The 13,104-nt window shown below is 39.5% G+C and overlaps 1 protein-coding gene across 2 annotated transcripts in view; it reads right to left on the reverse strand.

The window, feature by feature from the left end:
• Positions 1–928: 928 nt before the first annotated feature.
• The window catches only part of TFAP2D (transcription factor AP-2 delta), a 49,922-nt gene continuing 37,746 nt past the window's right edge, over positions 929–13,104 (reverse strand). The window contains exon 8 of one of the 2 annotated variants that reach the window (XM_051614305.1): positions 929–2,658. In XM_051614305.1, the coding sequence (XP_051470265.1) occupies positions 2,439–2,658 (220 nt within the window). In that variant the 3' untranslated portion in view covers positions 929–2,438. The remainder of the gene's footprint in view (positions 2,659–13,104) is intronic. The other variant, XM_051614304.1, reaches the window with a different exon arrangement.

Below are 13,104 nucleotides of genomic sequence, written 5' to 3' on the forward strand. Positions count from 1 at the left end.
ACACTCAAGCATTTAATGGTCTAGAACAGTCCCAAAATGTTTCTGTTGAAGACATTTCTGAGGGTCATTTGTTTGATTTTAGCACTTCTCCAGAGTTGCTGGAGTGAAAAATTCGTTCAGTAAATTTTAAGTTCTGTTAGGCACTTAGCTGGTCTTAGTGCATTAAGGAGGTGGAGTCCTGTGGAGATGCATCTATACCCCTCAATGAACAGAGGGAGCCTAGATAGCACTGAAGTAAATATCTAAGTTATACACCTGCCACGAGGAAGGACTAATCTGGGTAAAAGAATAAGTTTTCTTCTTCTTCTTCTTTATAATTCCCTTATGCAAGCAAGTAAGGACTCATTAGTTAACATGTTTTCTCGTCACAATGACAATGTCCTTACTGACCTCAGGAGGAACAGCATCATGCCACAAGTGCTCTATTTCCTTCCATACATTTGGAAGGTGAGGCTTCTGTTGTTAATTCCATTTGACTCCCTATGTCATAGCTGTAAATGCCCGTGGCAAGTTTTCACTGTCCCTAGGATTAGAAGTCTAAAGCCAGTCATCCAAGATGCAATGCATGTTAATGAGTTCTAGAAAGCTGTGGTGCAGACACGTGTGTATGAACACTTTCACCCTCGGCTTCCTTTATACCTAGTTGAGAAAAACATGCACTTTCAGGGCATGATTTGTCATTACTTTGAGGTGAGATAAACTGCATATTGTAAGTGCCTTTTCCTCTCCACTGTTATAGGACGAGGGGGCGATTAATCCTAGTCATGTACAATGCAAAATGCCACTGCTACATTCCAACTATTTTCTGTAGAGAATGAGAAGCACTTCTAGATGATCCCTTCTACCTGTCCTGGACACTTGGTTTATACGTTAAGTGGCCACCCATAGGTATCTAATGCTGTCTGATGGGATCTTCCAGCTCCTCCTTTAGATGAGTCCAATTCTCCTATAGGCATCATGTCATCCCTAAAACATCTCAAGTGGCTCTAAACACTTATACGTGGACAACTGTATTATTTCCTACTATAGAAAGAGATTAACTGTACCTTGTAAGAAAAGTTCAAATTCTGCTGATCTTAAAAGGAATTTAGATGGCCAATATAAACTCAATTGTCTAATACCTGTCCTTCCTAACTTTTTCAATAAAGTGATGGTAGAGAAACAAGAAAAGGAATTGAATAAATGTTGTCTCAAAGAAGTTAGAAAATGGCTGGAAAAAGCCTCTTTGAGTCAAAGAGACTTGAGCTCAAACTATGCCTCCAATGTGTGAGGATGTGTGGTAGGTGGTTAAGTAGAGTCTCAAAAGTACATTAGCAAGGTTATTACTGCTTAGCTACTGTGGACCAAGCCAATATCTGTCTTATTTGTAATTTTGTCTTTATTTTCTTCTTGGTAAGGGACTGGATTCTGTTAGACCTCTGCACCTCAGCTGGATTTCTAGACCATAAAGCTGCAGAAACAAGCTGTTAAAAAAAACACAACAAGCATAATAAAACCAATGCAACACAAAAGGTGACTCCAGTTGCCTGCATTGATCCTGTTGAACAGAGACCCAGGTATGGTAGATTGTAGTGTTGTGGGAGCAGGGGCTGAGAAGAGAGAGGACAGAAGCCCGTACTGTGATTTGATCTGAAGTTCACAGGGGGATCAAGGCTCTTATTGAAACTCTCAGGGTTGTTTTTTTTTTCATTTTAGCCTGAGATGCTCTTTTCACAAGAGACACCACGGCTGTTGCTTCAATGGTCAAGACAGATTCCCAACAGGCTGTGGCCTCATTCCAGTACAGCTTTATTGTACATTCCCACTGGGGGATAAGCAGCCCCCCAATGGTTCATTTGTCCCTTGACCCAAGAATTCCTCTTTTGCAAGGTTTCCATATTGTTTTCCCAATGGACAGCAGATCAGGCATTTCCAATGGATCAGAGGAAGCCCTTCTTTTAATCTATCCAGCATGCAAGCAAAGTCAGGATGCTGGAACTGTGTGTCCCACCACTGATGCACTGGCCCTAACTGTGCTGCCAGAAAAGAAAGTGCTTCTAATTTCATGTGCTGCCTCAGCCAAGTCCAGAAGTGCTTATAAAAAACAGTGTTAGTGTATTATTCAGAACAATCAAATACTACGTGCACAAAAAAGTAGTTTAGAGCAACATAAATTTAAAAAAAAGTGACAATTTCATCACACAATTACTGTACACTGCTCTTCTTAGGGTTGAATACTTTCCTCTCTCACGCTCTCTCTTTCTCTCTGTTTTAATCATTCTCTTTTTTGTTTTCTTTTTTTTAAATTTTTTTTTCCTTTCTTTTTTATTTTTCCTTTTCCTTTTTCCCCCCTTTTTTTGGGTTCGGTCCACTGGAGATAAATCACCCTCAATGATATATATATTTAAAAAAAATATCAGCAGCAAGACTCTTCTTGAAATAGATTCTGTTTGATGTAGCTAGTCTGTCTTTTCTGTTTTGCCCTCTTTCACAGCAGCCTCTGAAGTTTTCCGCAGGGGGGCTTTCTCTGAGTTGCCGTGTCCTTGGCCGGATTCTGCTGCTCCTCCGTTTTTGTGCGATGTGTGTTTTTCCAAGTAGTTCAGCATTTCACTGAGAACAGTTTGGAAAGTGCTTAGAGCAGCACATATTGCAGGAGTTCCAAAACCGTGAGTGATCAAACTACAGATAGGAAGGAGACAGAAAAAGAAATACACACATGCACGTAAATAGAAATGCACTCACGTACTTTGAAGAATTTGCAGTAAACTCATTTTGCTATAGAGAAATTCAAGCTTTGCTCCCTAAACTTTTTATTACTTAGGGGAGAAACAGAAAAGAGTAGAGCAGAAGTGCAGACTACATAAGGCTTCAAAGGTTGGTTTTAGTAGGAGCCTCAGTTCTGAAACACTGTGGAACAGATCCTTGGTCGATCCAGGATGAGAGCTGTTGACTTCAGAGAGGCCAAAAGAGGCTCTGTAGTCTAGGCTTTCAGGCACTATTAGTCTTCCAATTTCAGGAGGATTGGCTCCTACCTTCTCAGGTAAATTATGTTCTATGTGTTTTATTCACTTTCTTAAATCAGAGTCTGGAACAAGACCTGCTTGCAGCCCAGAAAACCAGCTATGTCCTAGGCTGCATCAAAAGCAGCGTGGCCAGCAGGTAGAGTGAGGGGATTCTCCCCCTTTACTCAGCTCTTGTGAGACCCCATCTGGAGCATTGTGTTCAATTCTGGAACCTCCGATATAAGAAGGACAGGGAGCTGCTAGAGAGAGTCCAGAGGATGGTCATGAAGATGATCAGAGGGTCAGAGCCTCATTGTTGTGAGGATGTCTCAGTTACCTTAGGATACCAGAAGTGGCACTAGACATCAGTTTTTAGGCAGTTTACTCCAGCCCTGTTTGCCTAAATATTATATGTACAGAATATGATGGACCATACAACTCAGGTTGTACTAGACACCTCAGTAGGGGCAACAAAATTATTCTCATTGTTATGACTCTTTTTTGATAAGTGGTAAGTGAAAAAGAACCCGCCTAGACCCTCCAGATTTTAAGTTTCCACTTAGAAACATATAAGATTATTTCAGTGGTCAAAATGCCATTGAAGTTTTTAGAAGACTAATTTCATTTATCTCAGTTCTGCTCAGGGCAAAAATAAGGCAAGGAGAGGAACAGAAACTGATTTTTTGTGTTTGTGGACATTTTGAGAAATCAATTCTTTATATGGGTTTTGGTGAGAAGATTTAAAAAGTACATGACATAGATTCTGACAAAACAGTATTTTTCATCCCATACTAGTTAAGATCTTTTCCCTTCAGTAACTCTCTGGGTGTTTTAAGCACCACTTGAGGAAACCCTGAACTCATGCAGAGAACTGTGTGTAGGTCAGAAATGGGAACATTTCTTTTCAGTGGGAACCACTCTTCTCTGCACTTTGACTTCTCAGTCTTTCTAGCTGTTGTACATAAAAGTGAAAAGTAGGGGCCAAGGAAAAAAGAGGTTACACAGGACATGGAAAATTGCTAGGATGCTGGAATTATTAAAAAAGACAGGGGAAAGGATAACTTCTAGGGCACTCTTTCTGTCTGCTGGATGTGGGAACCCTGTTTGTTGGGAAAGCTGGTATCCTAGGGAAGACAACAAACTTAGGAGACTCCTAATCAAGATGAGAGCTCAGTTTCGAAATCTCTCTCCATTTCTGATCGAGAGAGGCACAATCTTTTATAAAAGGTCTCCCAATAGCTATTAACAAATAACTCCCTTTTAGAATGTTTATCAATCAGTCTCCAGGCACTTTTCAAAGCAGGAATTTATGTATATGCCCAGTTAGTAATGAGAGGAAAATGATAATTAAATATTTACAAGGTCTGTTTTGCAGACATCAATTAATAATACCACATGGCTCTTGAAGTTTGGACTCTTGAAGTTTGGACTCTTAAAATTTGGACTTGTAGTAATACAAAGATCTTTTAAATTTAGCATTAAAAAGAGGTAAATATACTTTTTTTTTTTTTCCTTTAGAAATGCCTGACGTTCCAGGAAAATAAAAAAAAAAATCATTATAATAATTGTAAGTCATGTTTTTAATAGTAGTAGAAACTATTACAGGTAATTTCAAGACTTTGTGTTACATTTTATCATTTCTAGCCTTCAGAAGTCCAGATAAAAGAAAATGGGAGCTTATAAAACCAGAAAGGAAGAAAAATGAAATTCAAGTGTGTGATTACTGGTTATAGTATCTCATGTTTTTTACACTGCTTCTGTGATCTTCTGGGTCCTGATTTGTGAAACTGACCATATAAAGGCATATATAAAACTGGTTATGATCTTGCTTCCAAAGAAACCAGTCTATTTTAAATGTTGGCAGTCTCTGCAATTGTTCATTTCCAGTAGATGTAAATAGTTAAGTTTAACAAAGGGTTGAATGAAAAAATAAATCTTCTGTCCTGCTTCTCTTTGAACATTTTGACTCCTGAGCAAAAGGAATATGACAATGTTCATATGATAACTCATACACCCTGAAGAGTAAACTGGGAACACTACAGTTAAAACCTACAGAGACTCTTAGAAATGATCAGTCGGGCTAAGAACAAGGGTAGAAAACTTCAGTGTTCTCAAAAGCTGAACAAATCTGTGGAAAATACCAGAATGCGACAAAAATTGACATTAAGGTACATATGTATAGGTGCTAACTTGCATGTGTATACAGCAACAGTGCCTAAACAATCAAAGGGAACTTAATGTAGTTTCTTACGTATAAGAGGATGCTCTATTAAAAGTGAGGCATCTGCACAGGACTACGAGATACAACATGGGACTGAAGTCCAGGTAATGCAGAGGGCTTATGGGAAACCAGCAGCCTCTTAAAGCAGCAAGTTATCATGCTAACACAACTAATAGCATCTGAAAAGATGCTGCATGCTGCTGTTTGCTTAGCTATATCTTGTCCTAGATCTTTATTGACTGCAGGGGAAGCTTAAACACCCAGATTGTATTGAAACACCTAGGTATGAGGATTTTATCTTGAGCAGAATTTTAGACTTCTGGACTGAAAACTGGTGTTCATAGGAAAAATATTTTGTGTGTTGAATTACAGTTTAGCCTTTTCTTTACCACTGATTGTTAAACATGGCAGTTGTTTTCAAGATAGCATCCTATTTCTTTTAAAAAAGCCAACCTTTTTTTAGGGAAACAGTGCTGCAATGACTCATTCAGTTCCAGATGAACACATTAATCTTCACAGATAGAGATACCCAGAGCTTATTAGTTTTCCCATGAAGCTTATTAATAGAAAGCATTTAATGCAAAATTTCTGACCAGCCTTCCTTGATGTGCTCCTGTGAGGGTGTATTTTTTAGCCACATTTTATGTAATGAGCATAAAAGGCTAACAGATATTATCTTCTACTTTATCTTATATTTTTATCAACAATTCGCCTTGCTCTAATTTTGGTGGACTTTATTTCTGTGCAAGTTAAAGTGTTTGAAAAGTCTTAGAAAGCTGGATAACACCCCATTCCTGATAAAAGTAAAGTTCAAGTTGGGGAGAAAATCTGATTCTACATTTAAATCAGATGTGACAAACAGAAAATTAATGGAAAAGCATTCAGATGTGGTCCCTGAAGGTCAAAATTTAGTTGCCTGATTTTTCAGGCTAACTGAACTGCCTATGAAATTGACTTATTTTTGGTATGCTTCACACCTATGAAATGAGTTGCTTTTGTTATAATACTTTTGTCTCTGTTTAAAAGCCTAAAGTTAAACATGGTGGTTTTGTAGTGGAGTCTTCTGGGTAGTCTCGGCTTCGTAGTGCACTCTATTGCAGCTCCTATAAACTAACTTGTGCTAGAAGAACAAGGCTAAAATCTCTGATTTTGGTAGTGTGCATGGAGAGCTGTGGAAAGAAGGCAATGGATATCAGGCCAACATATTATAAACCCTTATGCTTAAGGACATTTAGACCTGCCTGCAATTCTGCCCAGCACTGGAATGCAATTAAGTCTGCTCAGGTTTTAATGATGGACTTACTTAAAAGTGAAAAGATCCAAGTGTGCCTGAAGGCTTGGACCCTTGTTTGGCAACTACCTCAAGGACTCCTCCATACCCCAGGCTGGTGAAACTTCAACATGTGGCAAAAGAAGCAGATTCCCTCTCGATGGGGGGGAAGGGACCATCTGCACTGAATGTTTACACCCTCATTTAAAATAAATACCAACTTTAAAACAATAATAATGAAGAAAAAGCAAGCTTGAACTCATTGGTCAGACTTTCTCAGAACTCTGAAAACCACTTCATGATTATCTAAATTTAACAACACATGGCAGGTGACATATCTGATAAGACTATGGCTGTAAAGGAAATGGAAGGTTTGTATCTCTTCACTGATACAAGTAACATCCCAAGTTAGAGGTGCCAATATTGACTTTGAGGTGCTTCTGCTGGTTTCAAGGTCTGTCCTGTGAAGGTTGTCTAGAGCATCAAATTGTGAAAACTTCACTTCAGAAGGTCAGTAGACTTTCCGCAGTGAGGCAGCTACTGTACCTGAGAAGCCCCATTGCCCTCCTCAAATGAGAAATACCAAGAAGCAAACATTATAAACGTGCTGATGACAAGGGAAAACGCAACTTGGTAACCTAAGAAATTGGACATAAGGGGATGGCATTCCTTTTCCTTTATTTTGGGAAACAAGAGAATGCCTTAAAGGTTTTAAAAAATCTCAAGTTCTGAATTGAGAAACAAATCAAGCATCCCAAGATTTTTTCCATATTTGATGAATATTTGCCTTTTCCTTGGTAGTCATGGTAGTCATGGAACTTACCTATTAATGAAGAGGAAAAAGTAAAAAACCCAGAATCTTATCTATTCTCTTGACTCTGTATATTACGACTTTAAGGGAATATGGTGTCACGATAAAAATCATTGACACACGGCTCATGATTAAAATTGTTGTCAATATTAGAAATTCAAACCCTTCCAAAAGGATTTGGATCATTAGCAGAGCAGGAGAAGGTGACTGAACTCCTGCTATGGAAAGATGAAAGAGATAATCCATCTGAAAGGGGGTGAAGGAAAAATCTAGAGGTTGATTGAGAAAAAATCATGGAAATCAGGGAACTCTAGATGGCACCAGAGGCGTGTTTCAGCATGAACTTCATTGCTCACTAGGTTTCTTTCAGTCTGTGCATCCAAACAGAAGGCTGCTGCTGCTAATCAAGATGATTGGAATTACGACAGCAGCTATTTTACCTCCTGATAAGTAAAGAAGGATAAAAAGGAGAGAAAAATACATACAGGGGTTAGCACACCTGTAAAAGTAAGCCACCAGTAAGGCTTTGGGTTTGGCTCTTTGTTAATATTAAAAAAACCATGTTGAGCTTCAAAACCCATTTCATTGCTCCCTTTTACCCTTCAGGAGGAATGATGTTACATTCTTTCCCAAAGTCTGAACCTCCTGTTTCTTGCCTGTCGCTTTTCCTGTCACCTTGTCAGTGTGATGATGCCAGGCACTCACAGGAGGCTGACAGCTCCAGGCTCAGAGACTTGCTAAAAGACAAAACTCTTGTCTCAAGCAGTTTCATAGGAAGGGTGTTTCATATCAGCTGGGAAGCTAGGCAGCTAGGCAAAGCACAGGATAATTTTTGAGGATGATGATTGCTTTCATTATCTATCTTTAGTATTCTCAGCCTATTATTTTTTGGCTGTTCTTATAAGGTTTCAGCACTAAAAGAAGTCTCACTTGCAAGGAAGTAGTTTTCACTTTGCTGTTTTGCTGTCTTTATCTTTTATATATAAGATGGATGATCTGGATGTGATTTTGCATCTTAATGAAACTTAACTGTGAAGTTAAAGGACCAAATCCAGCTTCTGTAGTTGGTCGGTATTACTCTTCCCCTATATGATGGATCACATCAGTTGGATAGCTGAACTTTCCAAACACTACAGATTCTTACAGACACAAGTGGTCCAAAGCGAGACATAGATGGCATGTCTATAACTAATTTTACAAGAGAAGAAAGTGACACTAAGAGGCTGTGGTTCTCTCCCTGTACACAGCACTAGTGAGGTCTCACCTTGAGTACTGTGTCCAGTTCTGGGCCCCTCACAGCAAGAAGGATATTGAGCAGATCCAGAGGACAGCAAAAAGGCTGGTGAAGGGTCTAGAGGGAAAGTCTTATGAGTAGAGGCTGAGGGAGCTGGGGTTGTTTAGCCTGGAGAAGAGGAGAGTCAGAGGGGACCTTCTCACTCTCTTCAACTACCTGAAGGGAGGCTCTAGCCAGGTGGGGCTGGGCTCTTTTTCCAGGCAACTAGCAACAAGACAAGAGGGCATGGCCTCAAACTGCTCCAGGGGAGGTTTAGGTTGGATATTAGGAAGCACTTCCTCATGGAAATAGTGATCAGACATTGGAATGGACTTCCCAGGGAAGTGGTGGAGGCACCATCACTAGAGGTGTTTAAGGAAAGGATGGATGTGGCACTTAGTGCCATGGTCTAGCTGATGTGGTTGTGTTAGGTCATAGGTTGGACTTGATGATGTCAGAGGTCTTTTCCAGCCTCAATAATTCTGTGATTCTGTCATTCTGTGACTAATGTGGTCAGGGAATCTGTACGTATAATACAAGAAACATACAGATCTCCTGAGTATAAGCTCAGCACGTCTTTGCCTTGTCATATTTTTTGGCTTATCAGCACAGGAAAAGGTTGGGGCTTGATGGTTTTGCTGGAGAACATCATTCTAGATCCAACAGAAGAACCTGTTGGCCTGTAATGTCATCATTCAGCTCTGCTGAGTTAATGCTAGGATTATGGGTGTTGGGGGCTTTCCAAAGCTTTACCATCTCTCATCACAACTACCTACACTATACAGTCTCTGAATCTGTGTTTCAGAGCTCCTGGATCTCCAGACAGGCTTGTTTTCATCTGCTGTAAGTCTGGATTGCCTCTAAATAGTCCAGCCCCCATTTTCTCTCCTATCACCTTGGGTAACTGAGAGCTGTCTCTCAGTTTCACTGAGCATGAAACTTAGCTCTTTTTCCTGATCTGAATTAAAAAAAAAAAAAACAAAACAACCAGCTTGCAATGCTGAAGAGAGATTTGTGGAACTTTTCTGTCCTGAAAAAAAATATAGAGACAGATGAAATCTCAGCTTTACTGCCATCAGTGGTTTTAGTTTCAGGAAAAATTAAAACCCCATCTTTTCCCTCTTGTATACAGAGACACATGAACATGCATGCAAAGATCTCACCTGATTCTGTGAGGTTTTGGGGAGAAGAACCTCTTAATCATAAGTAATAGAAGGCATTTAAAAATAAACTAAGATTTATCTAAATATTTTTCTTCTTTCTCTCTTTTTTTGTCTCTTCCCCTCTCTCTTTCTCTCTTTCCCTCTTTCCCTCTTTCTCTCTTTACTTTTCTCTCTTTTTCTCTCTCTGTCTCTCTCTTTCTCTCTTTATTCACCCTGCTTCCCTTTCCTGATATCCACTCCATTTTGAAAACAAAAGATGAGAAAAACAGATTCCTTTCATTAAAGCTACAGATACTTTTGGGTTCATTTCCTGTACTGATGTGCTGACTTTGCTCTCCAATATAGTAGAATCACAAATGCATTTACACAGATCAGCCTTTAGAGGACAACAAAGAGACACTCATATCCGGACAAAAAATATCTCAGCATTTAGAAATGAAACTGATTTTTCCAGAGTTTTCTTGTTTTCCCTGTAGCTTAATGCTAGTACTAATGCTAGTACTCTCCAGCAACTGGGAACAGGGTACCTCAATCACTGGCTTTCAGGACAGATACAGCTCTCAGGATTATTCCATTTGCTCTGCTGCATTAATCATGAAGGCACCAAAGAAGAGCTGAAGGACAGATTGCATAATCCTACAGCATATCACCTCTTCTTGAATCCACCCTTGTGCATATGCTTAGAAATGTGAACTGCTCCAACACCTAGCCCATGAGGTCAGTGGCTTCTGATCCAGTCCTGATAAGGTTGGTCTTCCCAAAATCATAGAATCACAGAATGGTTTAGGTTGGAAGGGACCTTAGAGATCATCTAATTCCAAGTCCCCAGCCATGGCCAGGGACATCTCCCACTGGACCAGGTTTCTCAAAGCCCCATCCAACCTGGCCTTGAACACTTCCAAGGAAGGGGCAAAAACACTTCCATGGATTAGTTTTAGTTTCAGGAGAAACTTATTACAGTGTTTACAGCACAGGTAAGGCACCTAACTAGGCTGTAATAAGGGCTAGTGCCGTCCTGAGCTCTTGTGCCCAGGAATAGTCCCTTGTGCCATTGTGCCCAGGAATAGTTTGGGACAATACTAGTTAGAAAAGACAACAAAAGTCCAAGGAGCCTGCTAAAAAGTAGCACAGGCAGCCAATACCTGCCTGTGCCCTGGCACTTCTTTTATTTACTAATATCTGTTCAACTTCTCTGCAGTAACACACTTCAAAATTCATTGAAAAGGGAGAAATATTGAATAAAGCAGACATAATAATAATACCTCGGCTCAGGCAGTGCACAATAGTTGCTGCTATACATGTGAGGGTCTACAAAATAGCCTAATCATGGCCAAAAAATATTGGAAAATCCTTCTTCAAGCAGTATTGAGTGTTTTGTATTCAGGTCAGATGGGCATCTCAGAGAGCAGCTGCACAACATGGTTGCACCAGTGCTGTAGAAAAGCCTCTCCTTTATCTGTATCTGGTAAAGTTGTGCAAAACTCAGCAGTTTTCAGGCTCACTGCAGCTCCTTTGAAGATTTCCCCTGTTTTACTCTCTGTATGAACTCTGAGTTTGGAATTTGAGCAAATCCAGCAATTCTGATCCCTTCATGGGGACTATCCTGCACTTCAGGTTGGGCACATGTTTACAGATCTTGATGAACTGGGATTCAGAGGAAAAACTTCAGAGAGAAGTGTGAACTTGAAGATTTAAAACAGGAGAAACAAGAAACACTGCTTCAATCTAACCCATGCCAGTCTGTGAACCCTGGTCTTAATTACTAAAGTTGAGAAAGTAACATAATGGGCAACTGGAGCATGTAAATCTACACTTACCAGCTGCAGGGGGATTTATTCCTAAAGAAAACTTCCTTTTATCCCAAGGTAGTGAAGTCTGGATTCTGCTGTAGGTATCAGCTATTATAGGTCTTCAAAAAGTCTTCCATTATCTTAGAATTTATTCTGATAATAGAGATTTTTGTAATTTCTCTGAATTTTCTGGCCATAAAAAAATCTTTTTGACTTTCTGACATCATCTAGCATAAGGATATATATATATATGTATATATCTAAAATACCAAACTTTCATTTTCTGGTTTCTTTACTGCCTTGGCTATGGCTTACAAAGCAGAATTTCTAAATCTCTTCTTGTTATATTAAATCTGTATGAAACTATATGAGATTTCTCAAGAACAAAAATCAGTTCATATAACATTATGCTGGAAAAACATTCTATATCTATGCTAAAAAACTTCCATGAAACCTTTCCAGAGGTTCCAGTGGAAGACTATGGCCTATGGTAGCTAAACATACTATTTTGGTTCCCACTCTATAGACTGAGAATTTATTGTGAAAGCCCACAGTTCTGGAATACAGAGAGAAATGAAAATGAAAATACTGTTATTGAAAAGCATGTCATAAAAGTTGTGATGACTATATGAGTCTCTGCTTCAGAGACTCAGTTCTTCCTGTGAAAAACTATTTCTAAAGCACCAACAGTTCTTGAGCATTTTGGTCATAAATAACATTTATTTCGTGTTTACAATCAAGACCAGCTACTTATTAAGATGGTCCAGTTTTAGACTCTGACTATGGTAGGTGTCATAAGAGCATTTGACAATGATTGTTGTATGAAGATCAAACCCATCTCTGAGATACAGTTGCAAAGCTTTTTATCTATAGATATAGATACACGTTAACTGTGTTCATTTCACTTTAATAAATAAGGACAACCTGCTCACTTAGAAATCTGATCTTAGGTGGGACCTATAAGCAGGATTGTGGAGGCCAATGTATTTTGAAAGTTTGAATTCTTAGTGTTAGGTATGTGCTTTATGTTAGGCAGGTGCTTTCAACATCTTCTTATGAAATAATTTCCAACCGATGTACAGTGACAAGCAGCTATTTGTGCTTGTGACCAGCAGGAGGCCGTGCTGTACCTCAGACACCCGTGAGCATGTTGCTTCTGGGTTACATGGACTTCCTTTGTGTGTTGGGGGACCAAGAAATTCTTCCGCTTTTCTCATCCCCAGCAGATCAGGTGCAAATTTCTTGTGGCAGAGGTCACTTCAGTCTGAGGGTCATCCCTCAGAGGAAGCTAGAGGACCAAGTGATTGGTCAGAAGTAGTCTGTGTTGGAAACTTGACCCAGAAAATACTTAATGGTCTGGAAAACATGGTGAGTTGCATTCTTGCATCTTCTCTGGCATCTGAGAAGGACTTAAAGTGCCTTCTGTGATATTTAATCTCAAGAAGGTGAGTAGTGACAGGAGGGGTTCAGATGACCTAGCTGTGAAGGCTGCCAGATATAGGGGATGGAGAAAATGATTTTTTATCTTACACTAGATGTAACTACTTACTATGTAAGTGTCTAGTACACACTGGTTGGATAAGCTCCCATTCCAG

This window comes from Apus apus, chromosome 3 (genome assembly GCF_020740795.1).
Source record: "Apus apus isolate bApuApu2 chromosome 3, bApuApu2.pri.cur, whole genome shotgun sequence".
Taxonomy (NCBI): Eukaryota; Metazoa; Chordata; class Aves; order Apodiformes; family Apodidae; genus Apus; species Apus apus.